This window comes from Rutilus rutilus (assembly GCF_951802725.1).
Source record: "Rutilus rutilus genome assembly, chromosome: 19".
Lineage (NCBI taxonomy): Eukaryota > Metazoa > Chordata > Actinopteri > Cypriniformes > Leuciscidae > Rutilus > Rutilus rutilus.
Genome location: NC_140232.1, coordinates 651297 through 676919, shown reverse-complemented (window position 1 = coordinate 676919; position 25623 = coordinate 651297). Strand labels below are relative to the sequence as shown.

The following is a 25623-nucleotide window of genomic DNA, read 5'->3' as shown; positions in this document are numbered from 1 at the left end:
ACGAAGAGTTCATAAGAGATCGCAAAACGTATTCATTTATATGATGAACAGATTGAATTTAGGCTTTTACAAGCATATACAACCCAAGTTCACTCTTCATCACATAAAACGATCAAGTCTCTTCAGAATATTTGGACTAAACCGCTCAAATCATGTAGATTAGTTTTACGATCTCTTTATGAACTTTAAGCGTCAGTGGTCGTTGCGTAACTGTCAATTTCATTAAAATATCCTCATTTGTTCTGAAGAGGTTTGGAGCGACATGAGGAAAAACAGGAAGTCACGAGGGAGAGTAACGTTAATTAATGACAGAATCTTGATTTTTGGGCGAACTATTCCTTTAATTACTATGTACTAACAAATACCTTCAAGTGTATTGATTCACTGTAAGGATGAGGATTATAGGAGTAATAGTTTTAGGTTAACTTAAATAATATTTATTAATTAATTAATGGTTGAGTTACGGTTACACTGTAAAAAATGTCTAACCTCCCCAACTCAAAATTTTCTAGTGACTGGTCACATCTAAATTTTTCAATTTTGATCGCTTTCTTATACTGTCTATGTTCGATCGTCATGCTGTATCGGAAGGTCGGGAGAGCAGGTTTAAAAAGATGACTCGCGACCTCATCTGATGATGCATAAAAAGGGAAATAATTATGGAGGAAGCATTATTCATATGATTTAACACTACATTTCCCTATAGCATAATTTATATATTTTTAAAACAGAACACCCAAAACATATTTCTTTTTTTAATTACAATTACTATAGTTAATTTATGATCACATACTTGAATATTTTATATTATTGATCAATATGTGAATCCGTTGACCAGATACACGTGTCTCATTGGCACAAATTAATTTAGATGAGAATGAATAGAACTGTAGGTATTGATCCCACACTTGTATGGACTTCCGGCGGAACATTAGTGGTTAGGCTATATTCAGAGATTTACCTTTATAAGTACCTTATTTGTTTGTGTTGTTGAAGCATAATTAAAAAAATAAAAATATTGTGTGAAAACAAGTGTGCCCGCCAGGTGTCGCTAATGCGCACTGTGTGAAAAGCTTCGAGTAATGGATCTTTTTTCGGCACAATTTGATGAAAGCCTCAAATGCTTCAGAAAGCCTCGGTTTTTCCATCACCAGGCACAGTTAGGTTTGGGCATGGTAAAAAAACCCCAAAAACTATAGTTGTGGACCCTTGTTGTTGTGTACAAACCATAGACAGTGGGACAGGCGACGGGAACATCCCGGAAGTGACGGAATAAGCGCGCGCTCCTCTCCAGCCCAGCAGATGGCGGGAATGCCAACCGCCGCTCAACTGAACAGAAGAAGAAGAAGAAGAAGTGATTTGTTTGAACACACTCGTTCATCAGCAGTGTGTTGATACATGTGCAGTTAACAGTGCCGATCATGACTCAAACAGACAGAGATGTGGAGAACGGCAGAGACCGAGAGAAGGAGCAGCGCGGAGTGAAGAGACCGATCCTTCCCGCCACGGTCCCGGAGCCCGCGCAGGAGGTGACGTAAAATCACCGACGGTTACACACATGACGCCTGATCAAAACACTAATCAGAGATAAACACACACACACACACACACACACACACACACACACACACACACTTCATTAATCAGAGATAAACACATACTTCATTAATCAGAGGGACATAAACACTAATAATGTCAGTCATAGCTAAAATAACTGCCTATTATGGCAAGCCGTTTTGACTTTTATTCTGTTTATTTGTTCTTGATATCATCAACAAATCCATTTTCACTATTTAAAATGATAATTCTTGAAATCTAATGGTATTTTCACTAGTTAAAAGGCTATTTCTTGATGTTAGGAATTAGATTTATTCTAGTAAAAATGTTAATTCCCGATATCAACAATCACGTCATCACTCGAAGAAATACGAAACTTTGATATCAAGAGTTAAATTTCAACTAGTAAAAACGATAATTCTTGATATAATTAAAATTTCACTAGTTAAAATGATAATTCTTGATATCTGTAATTATATTTTCACTAGCTAAATGTCACCATATGCTTCCATTCAAATTCAATTGTTGATATCAAGATCAGCATTTGCACTAGTAACAAAGTAATTATTGATATTAAAAATTATGATTGTTACTAGTAAGAATTGTATTTCTGATATCACCAGTTGAATTAGAATGGAAGCATATGGTGACATTTAGCCAGTGAAAATACAATTACAGGCATCAAGAATTATAGTTTTTACTAGTGAAACTGAGACGTTTTTCATGTCTATTTAACGGCCATAAATCTCCTAATTCACATGTTTTGTTTGCTTATCGAAATCTGAAGTCAAAAATCTGAAATACACTGTAATAAAGGAAATATTGACTAATTAATCAGAGTTTAGGTGTTAAAGTTTTCATGATTTCGAAATGGGCAATTTTTATTATTTTATGGAATATTGCAGCATTGTTTAAATTCATGTGCCTCGCAATCTCTAATCAAAATAGCTTCATCTCCCACTTCCAATCTTATTTCCTATCAAAAAATGAAGAATTGTCTATGTTGATTTCATGGTGACTTTAAAACGGAGAATATGTTTGATATGTTCAGCAAATCCAGGCGAACTTCCTGGTGGTGATCCACCCCGGGTCGAGGACCCTACGCATGGGGCGAGCCACGGACACCCTGCCCGTCTGCGTCCCACACGTGATCGCCCGCAGACACCGGCAGCCCGGACAGCCCCGCCGCGAGGACCCCAGCCTGCTGCGCCACGGACTCAGCGTACGCTAGCGCTAGCATGCTCAGGTGATGAGTGTACGGCTGAGGAGTGCAGCAGTGAGTGATGAGTGTGTGTGTGTGTGTGTGTGTGTGTGTCAGTCTGCAGACAGCAGTGAGCAGAGGCAGAGCGGCCTGAAGATGATCGATCAGGTGATCTGGTCCAGGAAAATGTCCAACGGTGTGAGACGGACGCCAGTGTCCGCAGAGCAGGTGTGTGTGATCCTGAGAACACGTGTGTATCAGCAGGTGTGTGTGCTTCAGCACTGAGCGTGTGTGTGTGTGTTCACAGGCTAGATTATACAACAGACAGATCCGTCCTGCTGTCCTGGAGCCGAACTCTAAAGTCAGCTGGACAAACACGGCTCATCAACCCCAGTATCTGGTCGGAGAGGAGGTGAGTCATGACGTCACATGATGCTAACACCTCAAAACAATCTAAACTCTTGCTTTCTCAAACTCTGCCTCGTTCTTACGAACACAGTCGGAACAAGTTTTTACCTTTTATCCTGTTAAAGTCGGCATGAAAGGGCAGTTGCGCTCGTCTCTTCGTCTGCACATTTAAAGAATTCTTTTATAGAATTGAGATGAGTGGGAAACAGATGTGTAGGATGTGTATGTACTCGGGATACAGGGACTTAAACAGCATTAATATGGCTTTTATTTTTTTATCCATGTATAAACATTGATCAATGCACATCAAATACATTAAATGGAAGCTCAACCATATCCCCCCCCCCCTCCCCCTCTCTCTCAGGCGCTGTATGTGAACCCCTCTGACTGCTACAGCCTCCACTGGCCCATCTGCAGGGGTCACCTGAACCTCCACAGTGGACCGGGCGGCTCGCTCACATCTGTGCTGACCGACCTCGAGAACATCTGGGCTCACACTCTTCAGAAGCTACTGGAGATCCCTCTGAAGGACCTGAAGGTACAGCAGAACCTGATGGTGATGGTGATGATGATGATGGTGATGATGATGATGATGATGATGATGATGATGGTGATGATGATGATGATGATGATGATGATGATGGTGATGATGATGATGATGATGATGATGATGGTGATGGTGATGATGATGGTGATGATGGTGATGATGATGGTGATGATGATGGTGATGATGATGATGATGATGATGATGATGGTGATGATGATGGTGATGATGATGGTGATGATGATGGTGATGATGGTGATGATGATGGTGATGATGGTGATGATGATGGTGATGATGATGATGATGATGATGATGGTGATGGTGATGATGGTGATGATGATGGTGATGATGGTGATGATGATGGTGATGATGATGATGATGATGATGATGGTGATGATGATGGTGATGATGATGGTGATGATGATGATGATGATGGTGATGATGATGGTGATGATGATGGTGATGATGGTGATGATGATGATGATGATGATGATGATGGTGATGATGATGATGGTGATGATGATGGTGATGATGATGATGATGATGATGGTGATGATGATGGTGATGATGGTGATGATGATGATGATGATGGTGATGATGATGGTGATGATGGTGATGATGATGGTGGTGATGATGATGATGGTGATGATGATGATGATGATGATGGTGGTGATGGTGATGATGATGATGGTGGTGATGATGGTAATGATGGTGATGATGGTGATGATGATGATGATGATGATGATGGTGATGATGATGATGATGATGGTGATGGTGTTCCAGTATTACAGGTGTATCCTCCTGATCCCAGACATCTATAACAGGCAGCACGTGAAGGAGGTGGTCAACATGCTGCTGGTAAAGATGGGCTTCTCAGGTACGTGTCACTCCGGCCTTGTCCGCACTAATACGCTTTCGTTTGAAAACGCATCTCTTTCTCTCTGTTTTGGCCTTCCGTCCACACTGAGACTAAATAATTCCTAAATAAAATGATCCTGTCAGAAGAATTGCTCGATAAATATTATTTATTTTTCCGTCTGTATCATCTCAGTGAGGCTTTACGCATGCGCTGTTAAAGGTGAATTTAGCGTTCTCAGGCGCTTCAGTGTGGATGAGGAACTGGACGGAGAGTTTCAGATGAGTCTGGATGAGTGTAGACGTGGCCTCGGCTCTGCAGTCGCTGAGGTTCCCCTGATCATGTGTTGCAGCTGTAGTGGTGCACCAGGAGTCGGTGTGTGCCACCTTCGGCAGTGGGCTGAGCAGCGCCTGTGTGGTGGATGTGGGAGACCAGAAGACCAGTGTGTGTTGTGTAGAGGACGGCGTGTCCCACCGCAGCTCCAGGTCAGACAAACACACTATACGCTTTATCATACGCCATTATCTCATATAGAGCAGGGCTCCAGACTGCCACCAGATGGTCACATTTTGCGACTATTTTTCCTGCTGGTGCGACCAAATTTAGATATAGGTTGCTCTGGCGTAACTGCGCTACTCATTTGTGCTTCATGGACCGTTTATTAGTTCGGACCAATAATAGACAGCTCCTCGCCAGGCACAGGCCGATCTCGATCGCACGACACCGTTACTCCACAGCGCTGGAGATCCAGTGAGAAACATTCAGATTCAGTGCAGAGCTTTCTGTTATAAAGAAACATGTTATACAGGTTATAGTCTATAGCAGAAATAGTCAAACGCTTACAAGAACTACACATCTTTTTCCAGCACTTCAAAACTGTTCGGGGATCACGGTCCCTTTAAATGTTCTGAATGCGTGAGGACGTGGGGCGGTTGTCAGCGCCATTTGTTCTCTGTGTCTAACTTCTGAAATAAATGACACGCATTCGTGTGCTCAACGTGAGAAGTTGTCTCTTGCAAATTACTTCAATTTCCACAATATCATATTTTTAATATGTTGACATTTTTTTAGTTCATCCTTCAAAGATTGTCCCCATTTATAGAACTAAAAGTTTCAAGATGTTGTAAAACTCAAATTAAACTTGAATTACCATTATAACCAGTAGGTGGCAGCAGAGGACACTTATTGGATATTTTCACTCCCAAATATCTATTTTTCAACTCGTTTTGCTTTTGAATTAATATTAAAACATTATGAATGATAATACTTAGTTATTTTTATCTACACCTCGAATTAAGCTCAGTGCTTTATAGGGCTGGTCTGAAATTTAAATAAAGAAAAACTAAATTAAGTTAAATTAAAAACGAGATTAATTTGGATTGATAATAACAGGTACACACACACACTCACTCCGCTGTTCTGCACTTCTGTCCACACACACACTCCGCTGTTCTGCACTTCTGTCCACACACACACTCCGCTGTTCTGCTCTAGCCAGAGAACACTGCTGTTGCAGGAACACTTTAGTAGGCCTAGAAGAAGCAAATACATTTATTAAGTATAACGAGGTTGGGTTCCTTCAACTGTCCATCTTATTAAAAATGGCTAGGCTATAAGATATTGTATTTCGTCAGATTTTATAGTGTTGAACATATTCAAGCGTGAATGAGAACCGTTTCGAGGGGGTGCAGGTGTGCGAGAAAGAAAACAACGAATATTCTAATGTTCGGGTCCAGCCCTAGTGCTTTATGTGTGCTACCCAACCCTTCCTGCAGAACTCTGTGTGTCCGGTGCTGTGGCCCTCAGGTGCTAGTCTGGAGCCCGAGAGCTTTAAATAACACTGCACACTATCATTTCTGTACGTTGAGTCTATTTATTACCAAGGCATGTTTCAGTAATGCAGTCAAAATGGGGGGAAATGTGAATACATTGTCAGACACAGTTAGTCTGGAGGCCTGTGAAGTGAAAACTGAAGGAGAATAACCATTAATCATTGTTTTGAGTATAAATGCTAAATAATCACATGAATGATAGAGTATTGAAAGCAGCTGCATATGTGTTGTGTGAAGAGTGATCTGGTGGTGATGTCCCAGAATCCTCTCCAGCTCCTGTGTCGTGTGCTCTGGTCCTCAGGCTGTGTCTGGCGTACGGTGGCTCGGATGTGACGCGGTGTTTCTTCTGGCTCATGCAGAGAGCAGGGTTTCCCTACAGAGAGTGCCAGCTCAGCAACAGACTGGACTGTGTGTTACTGCACCAGCTGAAGGAGTCCTTCTGCCATCTGGACCAGGTGACCCGCGGCACTCAGCTGAAGGAGTTATTCACTGTTATAAAGGCTGCTAATGTTGTTTTGGCGTCTCCTACAACAGATCCACATTCATCCATGATCAAAAACACTGTAATGTCCTCATAATCTCCACTGCAGCTTCAGCTCTTTCCTCTCAGTGTCTGAAACGCTTCCATCAAAGAGTCAGTCTCTCTAAGCCCCGCCTCTCTGAGAGCTGCTCTGCTGTGATTGGTCAGAAAGCAAACGCTCATTATCATATCTGAATCTCAGCTCTTGATCTCAGTGATGCGAACAGTGACGATGGCGTGGGTTTCACCGTATCAATCTCAGAAAACAGCGTCTTCTCGACACGAACAACACGAACCAAACTCTCCCAGTCTCAGATACACTACAGTGTTTGAGGGAGGAGCTAAGAGACGCTGCTCAGCCAATCAACACCAGAGGCGGGTATTATGCTAATTAGTAACAGACCTACGCAGGATCAGCAGGAAGTGAGACTGAATTACTGACGACTCGTTTCAGTTCAGAATCACTTCTTTCGTTTAGGAGACAATTACTTTTATTTGTCATGCTCTTTTACCTTTGCAGACCTTTAACATTCACGAACAGCTCTATTACACACTGCATGAGAGTAGGGCTGGACGGTATATCCAGTTTGTACGATATATCGCTATATTTTTTAGAAACGATATGGAATGAGGCAATACCGTTTATATCGATACAGTAGTTTAATACGAGCACCTCTGCAACAGCGGAGGACGCGGTGTGAGCTGTGCGGTGAAAGTACAGCACAGTTTATCCTAAACACGACACAAGCTTATATTAGCATGTTAGATTAAGGCCTTCAAAATGGTAAGTTATAGTTAACAAGTTATAAGCAGCTTGTCTGATGCTCTGACTGACAGATAAACACTGGCGCTGCTGAATGTGTTAGAGATGTGCTGCTCTCCTCAGTGTGTAACAGCTCACAGGATATTCTCCCTCTGTAAGTGTTAGAGAGTCAGACAAACATGTCCATTTCTCTGCCAGGAGAGGACGAATCTCCGCTAATGTTCAAGCTTCCGTGAGCGAGCGCTACACAGGCGGAGCACAGTAGAAAAGTAGCGCAATCATTCGAGTAAAATATACATTTTGCTAAAATATTAGTTGTTGGAGACGATAAATGTGCCGTATGTGGAATCTTAAACCTACAAGTATATTTTTATGATGTGACCATTATAATGGGCTAGTCTAACGCAGGCTAATATAGTTAGTTTGTGCTTTTGTTTTTATTTTTATTGTCAATTTAAAACAAAAGCATTAATTTTTGTTTTTAGATTATAATGTGATTTTAACCCCGTTTTGCACATAATATATTGCATAGCCTGCATTACACTCACTATACCCGTTTCGGTAACACTTTATAATAACTACACACTATTAATCATTAGTTAAGCATTAGTAAACAGTTAATTTGTCATTTATAAAGCATTAATATACATTAATAAGCAGTTATATTAAATGCTTTGTTCTTGATTTATAAGCATATCTATAATGTGTTTAATAATTGTATTTTCATACTTTATTATTGAACAATTTATCATTTCTGCATTATTTACACACCAGTTATTTAGGAGTCAGTGGGTTCATAAGATCACTTAGAAAGTGTAAGTAAATGATTAATAAACTGTTTAAATACATCATATTATTCAGACATGTAGTAATAGTTACTAGTGTGTTAATAAATGGTTTATTAACATGTATTTCTACTGTAATTCATGATTAATTCAGGTAGTTATAAAGCATTTAGTAGTGGTCAGTTCACTATGTGTGTGAGCCAGGGTGGGAATTATGTAATTTTAGGGGCAAGGCCATTTGGCCTCCACCTTTTCTTTTTTTTTAGGGGCACCAAGGCCATATGACAGGGCACAAAGGCCATCGTACAATTCGATGGTTTTCCCATTCAGATTGATACCATAACATCCTAATTTGGAATAAGACATGGATTATGACTTTTTTTATAAAAAAAAAAAACATTTTTTAATGAGAGAGAGAGAGAGAGCGCCATTACATCCAGAAGGAATACACCCTCACACAACAATAGAAACAACACAAATGCCAATAAAAGCATTCAGAAACAACACAAATGCCAATAAATTAATAATTTCCTGCATTGTCGAACGCTCTTCTTCATGTGTTTCAAATATGGACTATAATGTTCAGTAGAGCGCCCTCAGGCTGCTGGTATGAATTGAAAACACAGCACATCAGTATACAGCGCTCATAATGATTACATCGACGCATTTGGCTATAAATTCAATAAAATATTATTCCTGTCAATAGAAATCTGATGTAAACTGAGAATATATCAATATTTCTCCAAATCTGCACACTTTTGAGCTAAAAGCCGTGAGGGACGTTGTTTTGTGAATCGCTTTCATGACGACAGCACAGGAGTTTTTTTATGAATGGGAGCGTCTGACGCGCATAATTCATATTAAAGGTATCGACTCATTTTTGCATTTCATAACTCCTGACACAAATTAAGACATAACTGTCAATATAAATTTCTCAGAATACAATAGTGGTCAAATACTGAAACGTGAGTCTTATATCTTTTTAATGATGTAAGTTATAGTTTGTCAAGGTAATAACATTAAATCTTATAGTAACTGAACTATTAAAAAAAAAAAAAACGCTTCAGTGCGCCGACGCCGTTACCTCTGGAACCTTGCATAGGGCCCTTTTCTGAAAAGGGCACTTATCTACTAGCAAATAGATTTTGATATTTTTAGGTCAAACCGTTCTTGTCTGTCAGTCATATAATGCAGGTCTATGGTCACGGTCTCAAAGAGCAGCCATCCACAGAGTCCAAATTAAACAATTCCCCATCGTAAGTACACATTGATGGCCTAAGACACGAAACGAGCGGTTTGTGTGAGAAAACGAACAGTATTTATATCGTTTTTACCTCTTGTAACACAGCGACGTCCAAGTGATCTGAGGGCGCCCGCGCTTCCTGCTGTGTGACGTGTGCGCAGACTGGTGCATAGATAGACATATAGATTTCGCCTTGGCTACGGCAGTTCACTAACGAATGCCGTAGCCAAGGCTAAATCTAGTGTATATATCTATGCCCCAGTTTCGACAACAGAGTGTCGTTCTTCTGTTGGTGCTGACGTTACATGCTTCTTGCACTGCTGCTGTTTTGATGCGTGAGATCATCGATGTGATTATGACACTGCACCTGCGCGAATCCACAAACTAATTGAAGTTCAGAGACTACTTGGGTGGAACTTGGCCAGGGCACACAGGCCACTGTGGCCGTACGATGATTTTTTTTTCACGGGGCATGAAGGCCAAAGTGTAGGGCAACGGCGGCCATGGCCGCGTGGCCGCGGTATAATTCCCACCCTGGTGTGAGCTCATCTAAAGTGAGGACTAGTTGTGCCTCGTAAAGCTTTTATAAAGGAGATTTAAAGGCTGTTAATATTTCTATGTTCTGTATCAGTGTGTGTGTGTGTGTGTGTGTGTTTCCTTTTTCAGTTTAGAAGAAAACTGAGTCTTTAAGTCTCCTTTATAAACGCTTTACGAGGCACAACTAGTCCTCACTTTAGATGAGCTCACAAACATAGTGAACTGACCACTACTAAAGGCTTTATAACTGCCTGAATCTACAACATTTACTCACACTTTCTAACTGATCTTATTAATCAATGACAACACCTAGTTTGTAAATAATGGTAAATAATGTAACTGGTGTGTAAATAATGCAATACTTCATTTAGAAATGATAAATTGATCATTAATAAAGTATGAAAATACAATTATTAAACACATTATAGATATGCTTATAAATCAAGAATAAAGTATTTATAGCTGTATTTATAAACTGCTTATGAATGTCTATAATGCTTTATAAATGCTGAATGAACTGTTTAGTAATGCTCAACTAATGATTAATAGCATGCAGTTATTATAAAGGGTTACCCCTGTTTCCATATCCTTCAATATCATCATTGTTTATAGGGTATCATTGGGATATCATTTTTTAAATAAATACAGATTTTCTTTATCCAAGTAAGAAAACGTAGAAAGGTCAGAGATATATATAGTATATCGCCATTTAACCAACAAATACAGAGATATGATGTTTTGGCCACATCGCCCAGCCCTAATGAAAGGGAATATCCCCCAAACCCATAATAAGGGCACTTTAAAAGTGTTTATATGTGTGTGTTTGATATCTGTCTCAGCATGCTGTGTAATCTGATGTATTATTGATGTTCCTGCAGGATATTTCTGGGCTGCAGGATCACGAGTTTCGCACACGTTTCCCAGATTCCCCAGTGCTGCTGTATCAGTTACGCTTGGGAGACGAGAAGCTGCAGGTAGAGATGATGTCTGAAGCCAAAGTCCGCTTGATTTCCATGGTTTCCAAGCAGCTTCACAGAAATAAACAGGGAAATAATAGAATCAATGATGCAAACTTTAAAAAGACAAGAGTCGTGATTCGGCTCGAGACGGTCCAGTGTTGATTCGGCTCGAGACGGTCCAGTGTTGATTCGGTTCTGTTCAGTAAGTGTGTCGATGTGGCAAACGTGATGTTTAACCAGTCGATCTGCTCTCTAGGCTCCCATGGCGCTGTTCTACCCGGCTGCGTTTGGCATTGTGGGTCAGAAGATGACGTCACTGCTGCACCGCTCTCAAGGCGACTCCGAGGACCCGCACGACGAGCACTTCCTGCTGACCACACAGAGCAAACAAGACCAGGCAAGCACACACCTGAGCATTGTGAACGCCTGAGGTCCGAGTGTTTCGTATGCGTCATCCGGTGGTCAAACACCTCTCCCACTGCTGAGCTACGGATGCGGGAAAGCAGGAAACTGAACCCGATCCGAGTGTTTCCGATACTTGATGAACTGGTAGTTGCTTCCGCGCTTTGATCGGCTTTTAATAAAAATCTTCTTTAAGGATTAGAGTTCCCATGTGGAGTTTGTTATTGTCATCAATTAAAGTCGGCATGAAATCAAAATGGAATTTTTTTATATTTATGGAATATTGCAGTGTCTATTCTAAATGATTAACGGGTGCACAACATTACTGTTTTAATAATCGTGAATCAGAATAACAGCGACTTCTCTTCTCTGATGACGAGGGCGGGGCAACCTGTCACTCACATGAGATCAGCCAATAGCAAACCACAACCATCCAATCAATCCCCCACAGACACAGTCAAGCCCCGCCCACATGTGTTCTTGTTCCAGAAGCGCTTCACTCGATATACGGCACAATAGAGGAGAGAAGACCAGCTCAACTTCACTTTCATGCTGACTTTAGTTTTATAGTTGGCTGTTTTGAGGATAGACAGAAGCAGAAACTGAGTTTAACGCCTCTTCTCTACGAGATGTGACTATCAGGACAGTCTGACAAACACAGAACAGTATCCATACTCTCGAAGTCAGATGCAGAATCATGCATCGCTGTGTTCCTCTTGTGTTATTACACGGCTCTGTGGAATACTTGATTCTGATTGGTCAATCACACATCCAGTGGTATATTATTCCCAGATATAATATATATTATATACACTCGCTAGAGCGCTACACACTCGCTAGAGCGCTACACACTCGCTAGAGCGCTACACACTCGCTAGAGCGCTACACACTCGCTAGAGCACTACACACTCGCTAGAGCACTACACACTCGCTAGAGCGCTACACACTCGCTAGAGCACTACACACTCGCTAGAGCGCTACACACTCGCTAGAGCGCTACACACTCGCTAGAGCACTACACACTCGCTAGAGCGCTACACACTCGCTAGAGCGCTACACACTCGCTAGAGCACTACACACTCGCTAGAGCGCTACACACTCGCTAGAGCGCTACACACTCGCTAGAGCGCTACACACTCGCTAGAGCACTACACACTCGCTAGAGCGCTACACACTCGCTAGAGCGCTACACACTCGCTAGAGCGCTACACACTCGCTAGAGCACTACACACTCGCTAGAGCACTACACACTCGCTAGAGCACTACACACTCGCTAGAGCGCTACACACTCGCTAGAGCGCTACACACTCTCTAGAGCGCTACACACTCGCTAGAGCACTACACACTCGCTAGAGCGCTACACACTCGCTAGGGACGGTTTTTATTTGTGGAAGTTTTGCTTTTGGTGAGCTAATAAAATTTTAAAACTCAGTCAAATCAGTATTTTGTGTACAGTTATTTAATTATGCCACTTGCGTAACTTGAACTTTAATTATTGACCTTGCCGCTGAAACTGCTCTCTGCGGAAGCTTTGCGCTTAAAGAGCTAATCAAATATTTCACGAAAAATGTGATAAGCAGGATAATGTACATCCAGCCGGTTGTTATCTCAGAATAAACCCCTTCAGGTGTGTGTGTGTGTGTGTGTGTGTGTGTGATCTCAGAATAAACCCCTTCAGGTGTGTGTGGGTGTGTGTGTGTGTGTGTGTGTGTGTGTGTGTGTGATCTCAGAATAAACCCCTTCAGGTGTGTGTGTGTGTGTGTGTGATCTCAGAATAAACCCCTTCAGGTGTGTGTGTGTGTGTGTGTGTGTGTGTGTGATGAAGACCTGATCCTGATCACTCTGTCGGGTTTATTCTGAGATAACAACCGGCTGGATGTACATTATCCCTTACACACACACTCAAACCGGATAAGGAATGACGGTGTGTGTCTCTCTCAGTCTTCCAGAGCTACAGCCGAGCGCAGATCGTTCCCGAAGCCCAGCGGGTTAGAGGGAGAGTCCAGCATGAGCGACCCGTTGGAGAAGGGGAATCTGGCTCAGGATCTGGAGCTCAGCCACGCTCAAGCTGAGGGCCTGGTCCCCGGAGCCGAAGCAGAGGAGTCCTCAGCGCTGGTGTCCAGGAGCGCGGCCATCACTCAGTTTGAGGGAAAAGCACTCGGCATGGATAAGGCCATCTTACACAGCATCGACTCCTGCGGTGAGCACTCACTCTTAGCACTGTTAGCCAGCACATGTGTGAATCTCTCAAAAAAACCATAATTAAAGCTTGTTCACACCAAGACAGATTTCAAACAGATTTTTGGATTCACTGTGGTTAAAGGGTTAGTTCATCCAAAAATGAAAATTAGCCCATGATTTACTCTCCCTCATGTCATCCTAGGTGTATATGACATTCTTCTTTCAGACGAATACAATCGGAGTTATATTATAAATGTCCTGGCTCTTCCAAGCTTTATAATGGCAGTGAATGGCTGTTTGTGTTTTGAAGTCCATAAAAATGCATCTATCCATCATAAAAGTGCATCTATCCATCATAAGTGCATCTGTCCATCATAAAAGTGCATCTGTCCATCATAAAAGTGCATCTGTCCATTTATAAAAATGCATCTATCTGTTATAAAAGTGCATATATCCGTCATAAAAGTGCATCTGTCCATCATAAAAGTGCATTTGTCCATCATAAGTGCATCTGTCCATCATAAAAGTGCATCTGTCCATCATAAAAGTGCATCTGTCCATCATAAAAGTGCATCTGTCCATTTATAAAAATGCATCTATCTGTTATAAAAGTGCATATATCCGTCATAAAAGTGCATCTGTCCATCATAAAAGTGCATTTGTCCATCATAAAAGTGCATCTCTCCATCATAAAAGTGCATTTGTCCATCATAAAAGTGCATCTCTCCATCATAAAAGTGCATTTGTCCATCATAAAAGTGCATTTGTCCATCATAAAAGTGCATCTCTCCATCATAAAAGTGCATCTCTCCGTCATAAAAGTGCATCTCTCCATCATAAAAGTGCATCTCTCCATCATAAAAGTGCATTTGTCCATCATAAAAGTGCATCTCTCCATCATAAAAGTGCATCTCTCCGTCATAAAAGTGCATCTCTCCATCATAAAAGTGCAACTGTCCATCATGAAAGTGCATCTCTCCATCATAAAAGTGCATCTGTCCATCATAAAAGTGCATCTATCCATCATAAAAGTGCATCTCTCCATCATAAAAGTGCATCTCTCCATCATAAAAGTGCATCTCTCCATCATAAAAGTGCATCTATCCATCATAAAAGTGCATCTCTCCATCATAAAAGTGCATCTGTCCGTCATAAAAGTGCATCTGTCCGTCATAAAAGTGCATCTGTCCGTCATAAAAGTGCATCTGTCCATCATAAAAGTGCATCTAGCCGTTATAAAAGTGCATCTGTCCGTTATAAAAGTGCATCTAGCCGTTATAAAAGTGCATCTGTCCATCATAAAAGTGCATCTGTCCATCATAAAAGTGCATCTCTCCATCATAAAAGTGCATCTCTCCGTCATAAAAGTGCATCTCTCCATCATAAAAGTGCATCTCTCCATCATAAAAGTGCATTTGTCCATCATAAAAGTGCATCTCTCCATCATAAAAGTGCATCTCTCCGTCATAAAAGTGCATCTCTCCATCATAAAAGTGCAACTGTCCATCATGAAAGTGCATCTCTCCATCATAAAAGTGCATTTGTCCATCATAAAAGTGCATCTCTCCATCATAAAAGTGCATCTCTCCATCATAAAAGTGCATCTATCCATCATAAAAGTGCATCTCTCCGTCATAAAAGTGCATCTGTCCGTCATAAAAGTGCATCTGTCCGTCATAAAAGTGCATCTGTCCGTCATAAAAGTGCATCTGTCCATCATAAAAGTGCATCTAGCCGTTATAAAAGTGCATCTGTCCGTTATAAAAGTGCATCTAGCCGTTATAAAAGTGCATCTGTCCATCATAAAAGTGCATCTGTCCATCATAAAAGTGCATCTCTCCGTCATAAAAGTGCATCTGTCCATCATAAAAGTGTATCTATCCGTCATAAAAGTGCATCTGTCCGTCATAAAAGTGCATCTATCCGTCATAAAAGTACATCTATCCGTCATAAAAGTGCATCTATCCGTCATAAAAGTGCATCTCTCCATCATAAAAGTGCATCTGTCCATCATAAAAGTGCATCTGTCCATTTATAAAAGTGCATCTCTCCATCATAAAAGTGCATCTCTCCATCATAAAAGTGCATCTCTCCATCATAAAAGTGCATCTGTCCATCATAAAAGTGCATCTGTCCATTTATAAAAGTGCATCTGTCCATCATAAAAGTGCATCTCTCCATCATAAAAGTGCATCTCTCCATCATAAAAGTGCATCTGTCCATCATAAAAGTGCATCTGTCCATTTATAAAAGTGCATCTCTCCATCATAAAAGTGCATCTGTCCATCATAAAAGTGCATCTGTCCATTTATAAAAGTGCATCTGTCCGTCATAAAAGTGCATCTATCCATCATAAAAGTGCATCTCTCCGTCATAAAAGTACATCTGTCCATCATAAAAGTGCATCTGTCCATCATAAAAGTGCATCTGTCCATCATAAAAGTGCATCTGTCCATTTATAAAAGTGCATCTGTCCGTCATAAAAGTGCATCTATCCATCATAAAAGTGCATCTGTCCATCATAAAAGTACATCTGTCATCATAAAAGTGCATCTATCCGTCATAAAAGTGCATCTCTCCATCATAAAAGTGCATCTCTCCATCATAAGTGCATTTGTCCATCATAAAAGTGCATCTCTCCGTCATAAAAGTGCATCTATCCATCATAAAAGTGCATCTGTCATCATAAAAGTGCATCTGTCCATCATAAAAGTGCATCTGTCCATCATAAAAGTGCATCTCTCCGTCATAAAAGTGCATCTGTCCATCATAAAAGTGCATCTGTCATCATAAAAGTGCATCTGTCATCATAAAAGTGCATCTATCCATCATAAAAGTGCATCTCTCCATCATAAAAGTGCATCTGTCCATCATAAAAGTGCATCTCTCCATCATAAAAGTGCATCTCTCCATCATAAAAGTGCATCTGTCCATCATAAAAGTGCATCTGTCCATTTATAAAAGTGCATCTATCCGTCATAAAAGTGCATCTATCCGTCATAAAAGTGCATCTGTCATCATAAAAGTGCATCTATCCGTCATAAAAGTGCATCTATCCGTCATAAAAGTGCATCTCTCCATCATAAAAGTGCATCTCTCCATCATAAAAGTGCATTTGTCCATCATAAAAGTGCATCTCTCTGTCATAAAAGTGCATCTGTCCATCATAAAAGTGCATCTGTCCATCATAAAAGTGCATCTCTCCGTCATAAAAGTGCATCTGTCCATCATAAAAGTGCATCTGTCATCATAAAAGTGCATCTGTCCATCATAAAAGTGCATCTCTCCATCATAAAAGTGCATCTGTCCATCATAAAAGTGCATCTATCCATCATAAAAGTGCATCTCTCCGTCATAAAAGTGCATCTCTCCATCATAAAAGTGCATCTCTCCATCATAAAAGTGCATCTGTCCGTCATAAAAGTGCATCTGTCCGTCATAAAAGTGCATCTGTCATCATAAAAGTGCATCTGTCAGCATAAAAGTGCATCTATCCATCATAAAAGTGCATCTCTCCATCATAAAAGTGCATCTGTCCATCATAAAAGTGCATCTGTCCATCATAAAAGTACATCTGTCATCATAAAAGTGCATCTATCCGTCATAAAAGTGCATCTGTCCATCATAAAAGTGCATCTGTCCATCATAAAAGTGCATCTGTCCATCATAAAAGTGCATCTCTCCGTCATAAAAGTGCATCTGTCCATCATAAAAGTGCATCTGTCCATCATAAAAGTGCATCTGTCATCATAAAAGTACATCTCTCCGTCATAAAAGTGCATCTCTCCATCATAAGTGCATTTGTCCATCATAAAAGTGCATCTCTCCGTCATAAAAGTGCATCTCTCCATCATAAAAGTGCATCTGTCATCATAAAAGTGCATCTGTCAGCATAAAAGTGCATCTATCCATCATAAAAGTGCATCTCTCCATCATAAAAGTGCATCTATCCGTCATAAAAGTGCATCTGTCCATCATAAAAGTGCATTTGTCCATCATAAAAGTGCATCTGTCCATCATAAAAGTGCATCTCTCCGTCATAAAAGTGCATCTGTCCATCATAAAAGTGCATCTGTCCATCATAAAAGTGCATCTGTCATCATAAAAGTACATCTCTCCGTCATAAAAGTGCATCTCTCCATCATAAGTGCATTTGTCCATCATAAAAGTGCATCTCTCCGTCATAAAAGTGCATCTCTCCGTCATAAAAGTGCATCTGTCCATCATAAAAGTGCATCTGTCCATCATAAAAGTGCATCTGTCATCATAAAAGTACATCTCTCCGTCATAAAAGTGCATCTCTCCATCATAAGTGCATTTGTCCATCATAAAAGTGCATCTCTCCGTCATAAAAGTGCATCTATCCATCATAAAAGTACATCTGTCATCATAAAAGTGCATCTATCCGTCATAAAAGTGCATCTGTCCATCATAAAAGTGCATTTGTCCATCATAAAAGTGCATCTGTCCATCATAAAAGTGCATCTCTCCGTCATAAAAGTGCATCTGTCCATCATAAAAGTGCATCTGTCCATCATAAAAGTGCATCTGTCATCATAAAAGTACATCTCTCCGTCATAAAAGTGCATCTCTCCATCATAAGTGCATTTGTCCATCATAAAAGTGCATCTCTCCGTCATAAAAGTGCATCTGTCATCATAAAAGTGCATCTGTCAGCATAAAAGTGCATCTATCCATCATAAAAGTGCATCTCTCCATCATAAGTGCATTTGTCCATCATAAAAGTGCATCTGTCCATCATAAAAGTGCATCTCTCCGTCATAAAAGTGCATCTGTCCATCATAAAAGTGCATCTGTCCATCATAAAAGTGCATCTGTCCATCATAAAAGTGCATCTGTCATCATAAAAGTACATCTCTCCGTCATAAAAGTGCATCTCTCCATCATAAGTGCATTTGTCCATCATAAAAGTGCATCTCTCCGTCATAAAAGTGCATCTCTCCATCATAAAAGTGCATCTGTCCATCATAAAAGTGCATCTGTCCATCATAAAAGTGCATCTCTCCATCATAAAAGTGCATCTGTCCATCATAAATGTGCATCTGTCCATCATAAAAGTGCATCTATCCGTCATAAAAGTGCATCTATCCGTCATAAAAGTGCATCTGTCCGTCATAAAAGTGCATCTGTCCATCATAAAAGTGCATCTATCCATCATAAAAGTGCATCTGTCCATCATAAAAGTGCATCTCTCCATCATAAAAGTGCATCTGTCCATCATAAATGTGCATCTGTCCATCATAAAAGTGCATCTATCCGTCATAAAAGTGCATCTATCCGTCATAAAAGTGCATCTGTCCGTCATAAAAGTGCATCTGTCCATCATAAAAGTGCATCTATCCGTCATAAAAGTGCATCTGTCCGTCATAAAAGTGCATCTCTCCATCATAAAAGTGCATTTGTCCATCATAAAAGTGCATCTGTCCATCATAAAAGTGCATCTGTCCATCATAAAAGTGCATCTAGCCGTTATAAAAGTGCATCTGTCCATCATAAAAGTGCATCTGTCATCATAAAAGTGCATCTGTCATCATAAAAGTACATCTCTCCGTCATAAAAGTGCATCTCTCCATCATAAGTGCATTTGTCCATCATAAAAGTGCATCTCTCCGTCATAAAAGTGCATCTCTCCATCATAAAAGTGCATCTGTCATCATAAAAGTGCATCTGTCAGCATAAAAGTGCATCTATCCATCATAAAAGTGCATCTCTCCATCATAAAAGTGCATCTATCCGTCATAAAAGTGCATCTGTCCATCATAAAAGTGCATTTGTCCATCATAAAAGTGCATCTGTCCATCATAAAAGTGCATCTCTCCGTCATAAAAGTGCATCTGTCCATCATAAAAGTGCATCTGTCCATCATAAAAGTGCATCTGTCATCATAAAAGTACATCTCTCCGTCATAAAAGTGCATCTCTCCATCATAAGTGCATTTGTCCATCATAAAAGTGCATCTCTCCGTCATAAAAGTGCATCTCTCCGTCATAAAAGTGCATCTGTCCATCATAAAAGTGCATCTGTCCATCATAAAAGTGCATCTGTCATCATAAAAGTACATCTCTCCGTCATAAAAGTGCATCTCTCCATCATAAGTGCATTTGTCCATCATAAAAGTGCATCTCTCCGTCATAAAAGTGCATCTATCCATCATAAAAGTACATCTGTCATCATAAAAGTGCATCTATCCGTCATAAAAGTGCATCTGTCCATCATAAAAGTGCATTTGTCCATCATAAAAGTGCATCTGTCCATCATAAAAGTGCATCTCTCCGTCATAAAAGTGCATCTGTCCATCATAAAAGTGCATCTGTCCATCATAAAAGTGCATCTGTCATCATAAAAGTACATCTCTCCGTCATAAAAGTGCATCTCTCCATCATAAGTGCATTTGTCCATCATAAAAGTGCATCTCTCCGTCATAAAAGTGCATCTGTCATCATAAAAGTGCATCTGTCAGCATAAAAGTGCATCTATCCATCATAAAAGTGCATCTCTCCATCATAAGTGCATTTGTCCATCATAAAAGTGCATCTGTCCATCATAAAAGTGCATCTCTCCGTCATAAAAGTGCATCTGTCCATCATAAAAGTGCATCTGTCCATCATAAAAGTGCATCTGTCCATCATAAAAGTGCATCTGTCATCATAAAAGTACATCTCTCCGTCATAAAAGTGCATCTCTCCATCATAAGTGCATTTGTCCATCATAAAAGTGCATCTCTCCGTCATAAAAGTGCATCTCTCCATCATAAAAGTGCATCTGTCCATCATAAAAGTGCATCTGTCCATCATAAAAGTGCATCTCTCCATCATAAAAGTGCATCTGTCCATCATAAATGTGCATCTGTCCATCATAAAAGTGCATCTATCCGTCATAAAAGTGCATCTATCCGTCATAAAAGTGCATCTGTCCGTCATAAAAGTGCATCTGTCCATCATAAAAGTGCATCTATCCATCATAAAAGTGCATCTGTCCATCATAAAAGTGCATCTCTCCATCATAAAAGTGCATCTGTCCATCATAAATGTGCATCTGTCCATCATAAAAGTGCATCTATCCGTCATAAAAGTGCATCTATCCGTCATAAAAGTGCATCTGTCCGTCATAAAAGTGCATCTGTCCATCATAAAAGTGCATCTATCCGTCATAAAAGTGCATCTGTCCGTCATAAAAGTGCATCTCTCCATCATAAAAGTGCATTTGTCCATCATAAAAGTGCATCTGTCCATCATAAAAGTGCATCTGTCCATCATAAAAGTGCATCTAGCCGTTATAAAAGTGCATCTGTCCATCATAAAAGTGCATCTGTCCATGATAAACGAACTCCACAGGCTCCGGGGGGTTAATAAAGGCCTTCTGAAGTGAAGCGATGTCTTCATGTAAGAAAAATATCCATATTTTATGTTACAAAGTAAAATTCTTCCTAGCTTCCGGCCAAACGAACATGCAGAGTCTACTTGTCTATGAAGCGCAAGCACTTTTATGATGGACAGATGCACTTTTATCATGGATATCTTTCCATCTATAAATGGAATTACCTGTTTTCAAACACACCTTATATTGTTGTGTTTTATATATAGTGTTTGTGTGTGTTGTTCAGGCTCGGACGAGACGAAGCGTAAGATGTACAGCTGTGTTCTGGTGGTGGGCGGCGGGCTGATGTTTCCCGGAGCGCAGGAGTTTCTGCAGCAGCGAATCCTCAACAAGATGCCGCCATCCTTCCGCTGTCTGGTGGAGAACGTGGAGGTCATCACACGGCCCAAGGTGTGTGTGTGTGTGTGTGTGTGACTGTGACTAAACTTCACGATTTATTCACAATATAAAATTCACAATATTAAATAGTTGAATCAGAGATGTGACTCTGGGCAGTAACAGTGAATCAGGCCACTTAATGATGACTTCATCATCACAGAGAATTAACCAACTTCATCTGGTCAGATTTTCTCTTGCAAAAAGTGCTTAATAAACAGCAAGAGAGAAAGAGGGTAAAGAGCCCAGCTAAAGCAAACACTGATCAGCATAATGGTGACTTCAAAAATTATTATTTTCAATAAGACAACATCTAAACCTGTTAATTCTCAATAAGAACTTTAGTATGAAAGAAAGTCAGACTGGGTTGTAATAAGTGAAGATGCTGAGATCCTGACAGATCTGTTAGTTTTTAATGATCTGTTGCTGAAAGTCATGTGACCGTGTTCTTTACAATCTGAGCAATAACGCCAACTGTCCCTTTGCACCATCTGGTGGCGATATCACAAACTACTATCTCCATTTATTTTTGTAATTTTACATGCGTATGTAATTTAAGAATAATGTATTCAGTTTAAAAACTGAGAATTACTGTAATTTGTTATTAATGGCATAATACTTAAAATAACAGTCAAGTGATTTTACAGATATTTACGGTTTTGAGTAGAATTTAAAATAAAATAAAACGACTGTGTAAAAAAATTCACATTTTGCTGATTATTTTTAGTGTGCAGAACACAACGCTGATGAGCTGCACTACAAGACATTAGATTCTGTCCCAACGAACAGCGGAAGAACGCTTTATTTATTATTACAAACAATGCTCAGGAGATTTTCCCTCTATAGCGCCTCACTGTGATTGGCTGGATTAGTAAGATGACGATGATATCAAACAGTGAGTGTTGGAGACTGGCTCAGATCATACACAAATAATACATGTACTTTAGAGGGTAGAAAAATAAATAAAAACAACACTGAAAAAAATGACTTGTAGGATTTACTTGATAAAATCCTCGTAACAATTTGCACTAACACATTTTAAATAAAGTTTACGGCTACTGCTCTGTACAACTTACCTGTTATACTGTTATACCAAGTAAAACCTACTTACTATTGAACTTTACATTCATTTGACATTAAATTGACATTTAACATTTAATTGAAGTACTTCCGTAAATATTCTTTAATTATATTTAATTTCACATTTAGAATTAAGTAACATCTACTTAACTAAGTTACGTAAATTTAACAAAATTAACTTTTTACTCAAACACTATATCACTAAATTAAACCACACTTTTAAAGTGTATGCTTTACTTAGAAACAGCTAAGTGCATCATAAAATAGATATTGTGTAGATTCCACACAGCATCTACATAACAGAAGTAACACCTGAACACAGAGACCTCAGTACTTGGTGCACAATGACCGTAACATTCGATAGATCGTTTTTGACTATGAATGTGTGATTTTGAGTATGAATGTTTACTCCAGATGTCACAAAATGGCAAGTTAGCAAACCTAACAACAAAAGCAATGACAAAACGGTGTAAATACAGCTGGAAAACAGTGAAAAATCAACCATACTAATTATTCATGATGGGAACACCAGTATTAGAAAAGTTGAGTAGGTTTTACTTAATTTTATATTGTTGATATTTACGCTTTAATTTCTACAAGCTTGAAATGAGTATATAGGATGAGTGTGTGTGTGTGTGTGTGTGTGTGTGTATATATATATAGGATTTACTTTTTTTTTTCTTTTTTTTTGCCTGATCTAACTTTTTCATGTAGAAATTAAATAAAAAAAATTCTGCAGCACATACTTCACCACAGAATAATTTTTATCAGTGAATGTAACTTAGAAACAAATGTTAGATTTATAACATGTTACAAATCAGAAATTTGTTTCTAAGTTACATTCATTCATACTTTTGACAACATTATAACATTCACTTTTCAGTGAATAAATTGGGTGTTCGTAAAGGATTTTAAATGTTAGATGGGCGTCCCTCACACGAGGCTGATCGTATTTTTGGGGCCTGTAGTTATTAAGGGCCTGACGCGAACCCTACCCATAATGCCCTGCGCTGTGCCTCTCCTCAGGACACTGATGCGCGTGTGACGGCGTGGAAGGGTGGGTCGGTTCTGGCGTGTTTAGACACCACACAGGAGCTGTGGATCCACCAGCGCGAGTGGCAGCGCTTCGGTGTGCGGATGCTCCGAGAACGAGCCGCCTTTGTCTGGTGAACCGTGGGGAAGCGCATCAGTGCTTACTAAAGACTAGGACAAAACATGTTGAAAATAAGACAATATTTCATATTCCAGTGGGAGTTTTTCATAAAAAGTAAGTATTGTTTTGTATTATTCCTAATTTCCATGGTCAGAACCATTCCCTGTACCCACTGCTTCTTACAAAAGCCATGTTTATTTAAAAGATACTTATTAAAAAGTGCTTTATCTTTAAAATAAGTTGCTATTTAAATTTCCCCCTAACCGGTCTGGAATTGAACAGCTTTTGTTGAATCTCATTATGTAATAATTGCATAAAATGTCATTTCAAATGTACTTTTCATTTTCTCACCAAGAACAAAAACCAATAAAATTGTGAACGGTGTAATAATGTTTACTTAATTATTACTTACTATGACAACTCGTAGTGTAGTAAAGCACTACATTATCGAATAAGTGAAATATTTGTAATGTAATATAAATATTGAGTACCATGTAATAACATTGTTGCATAATGTTGTTTTATGATAAATTGATTACATTATGAAATCATCAAAAACATAATCTCTTTCTTGGGTTACACTTTATTTTATTTTTACATGTACATTTAATCATTTAGCAGAGGCTTTCATCCACAGCCAATATAAGCCGTTTGTCAGAGCCAGCAATGAGTGAGCGAGTGATTGGCTGATTGATTGTGGAAGAGGCGTGTCTTCGGCTGCTTCTGGAAAGATGTGATGTTTGAAGGTCTCGTATGCTGAAATCTTTATCAAAATCAGAGTTGATGCTTAAACAAGACAAAATAAATGTGTCAGTGAGGTTAGGAAAATAATCTTCATTTCCCTTTGAATTAAGTTTATTTTTCTGACCCCAGCAGATTTTTGTTCTCATTTTCAATATAAACTCTTTGTCTTAATATCTTCTTATTCGTTAGCCATTTTGCTTCTCCAGTAAATGTATCTTGATTTAAGAATGTTTAAGTGCTGGAAAACAAGACAGAAATACTGAGGAAGAGTATATTTTTTTGAGTATAATAAATGGAAAAAATGTCTGCTTATTTTATTGATTTAATCATGCCATCACGGGCCAAATCTTACACTGATGAACTATCACCCCGAGTAAATCACTTCAGATAAAATTGTCTGTCGAAATCTAAACAAATCCTGAACCCAAAGACCACGGATGGAGTTCAGCTGAGTCAGTGTTTGTTCAGGTTAGCAGCCGGGACCTTTGACCTTTGAGTCGCTGGTCTGTCCACTGATGTGTAACGTTCTCCTAAAAATGAAGGTTCCTCCAGCGGGAGTTCTTCTCTATATCAGTGTCAGTGTTTCTGAACTCTGGAGGTTAGGGTCCAGTCTAATATTAAGGTCCAGTCTAACACTAATCCTAACCCTAAGGGATTTCAGTCACTCACGTTCGACGTTACATCGATGTGCTGACGTATTTGGGATCACTTCAGGGAGCCCTATCATCTTTGAGTGTCTACAGAACGAGCCAATGAACGCTGGAGTATGTGAATCGTGTCACATCTCTCTCTCTCTCTCTCTCTCTCTCTCTCTCTCTCTCTCTCTCTCTCTCTCTCTCTGCTGTAGTGTTGGAGTGACGGCGCGAGCAGCGAGTGGCCGCGAGCTATAAATAAGCTCAACAACTGCTGTTTTGACAGCACACAAATTTCTGTGTCGGTTCGGTGGGCGTTTCCATTGAGTGGGCGTTTCTGGATGTGGTCGTTCCGTGGCGCCAGAAGACGGCCACAATAGCTGCCTCTCGTGTTTGGGCATTAAGCATGCACCCATGCAGCTTTTGTGAATAGTTCATGTTCATGTTCTCAGT

General features: G+C 39.8%; 1 protein-coding gene across 1 annotated transcript; it reads left to right on the top strand.

Annotated features, from left to right (window-relative positions):
* The first annotated feature begins 1320 nt into the window (after positions 1-1320).
* Positions 1321-24347, top strand: actr8 (actin related protein 8). The gene is made up of 13 exons (XM_084389261.1): positions 1321-1529; positions 2609-2779; positions 2876-2986; positions 3066-3170; positions 3531-3704; positions 4494-4587; positions 4919-5051; positions 6700-6853; positions 11125-11220; positions 11462-11602; positions 13549-13807; positions 21413-21576; positions 23668-24347. Exons 1-13 carry the CDS (start codon positions 1422-1424, stop codon positions 23809-23811), a joined length of 1854 nt encoding a protein of 617 aa, XP_084245387.1. The 5' UTR covers positions 1321-1421; the 3' UTR covers positions 23812-24347.
* Positions 24348-25623: the final 1276 nt, after the last annotated feature.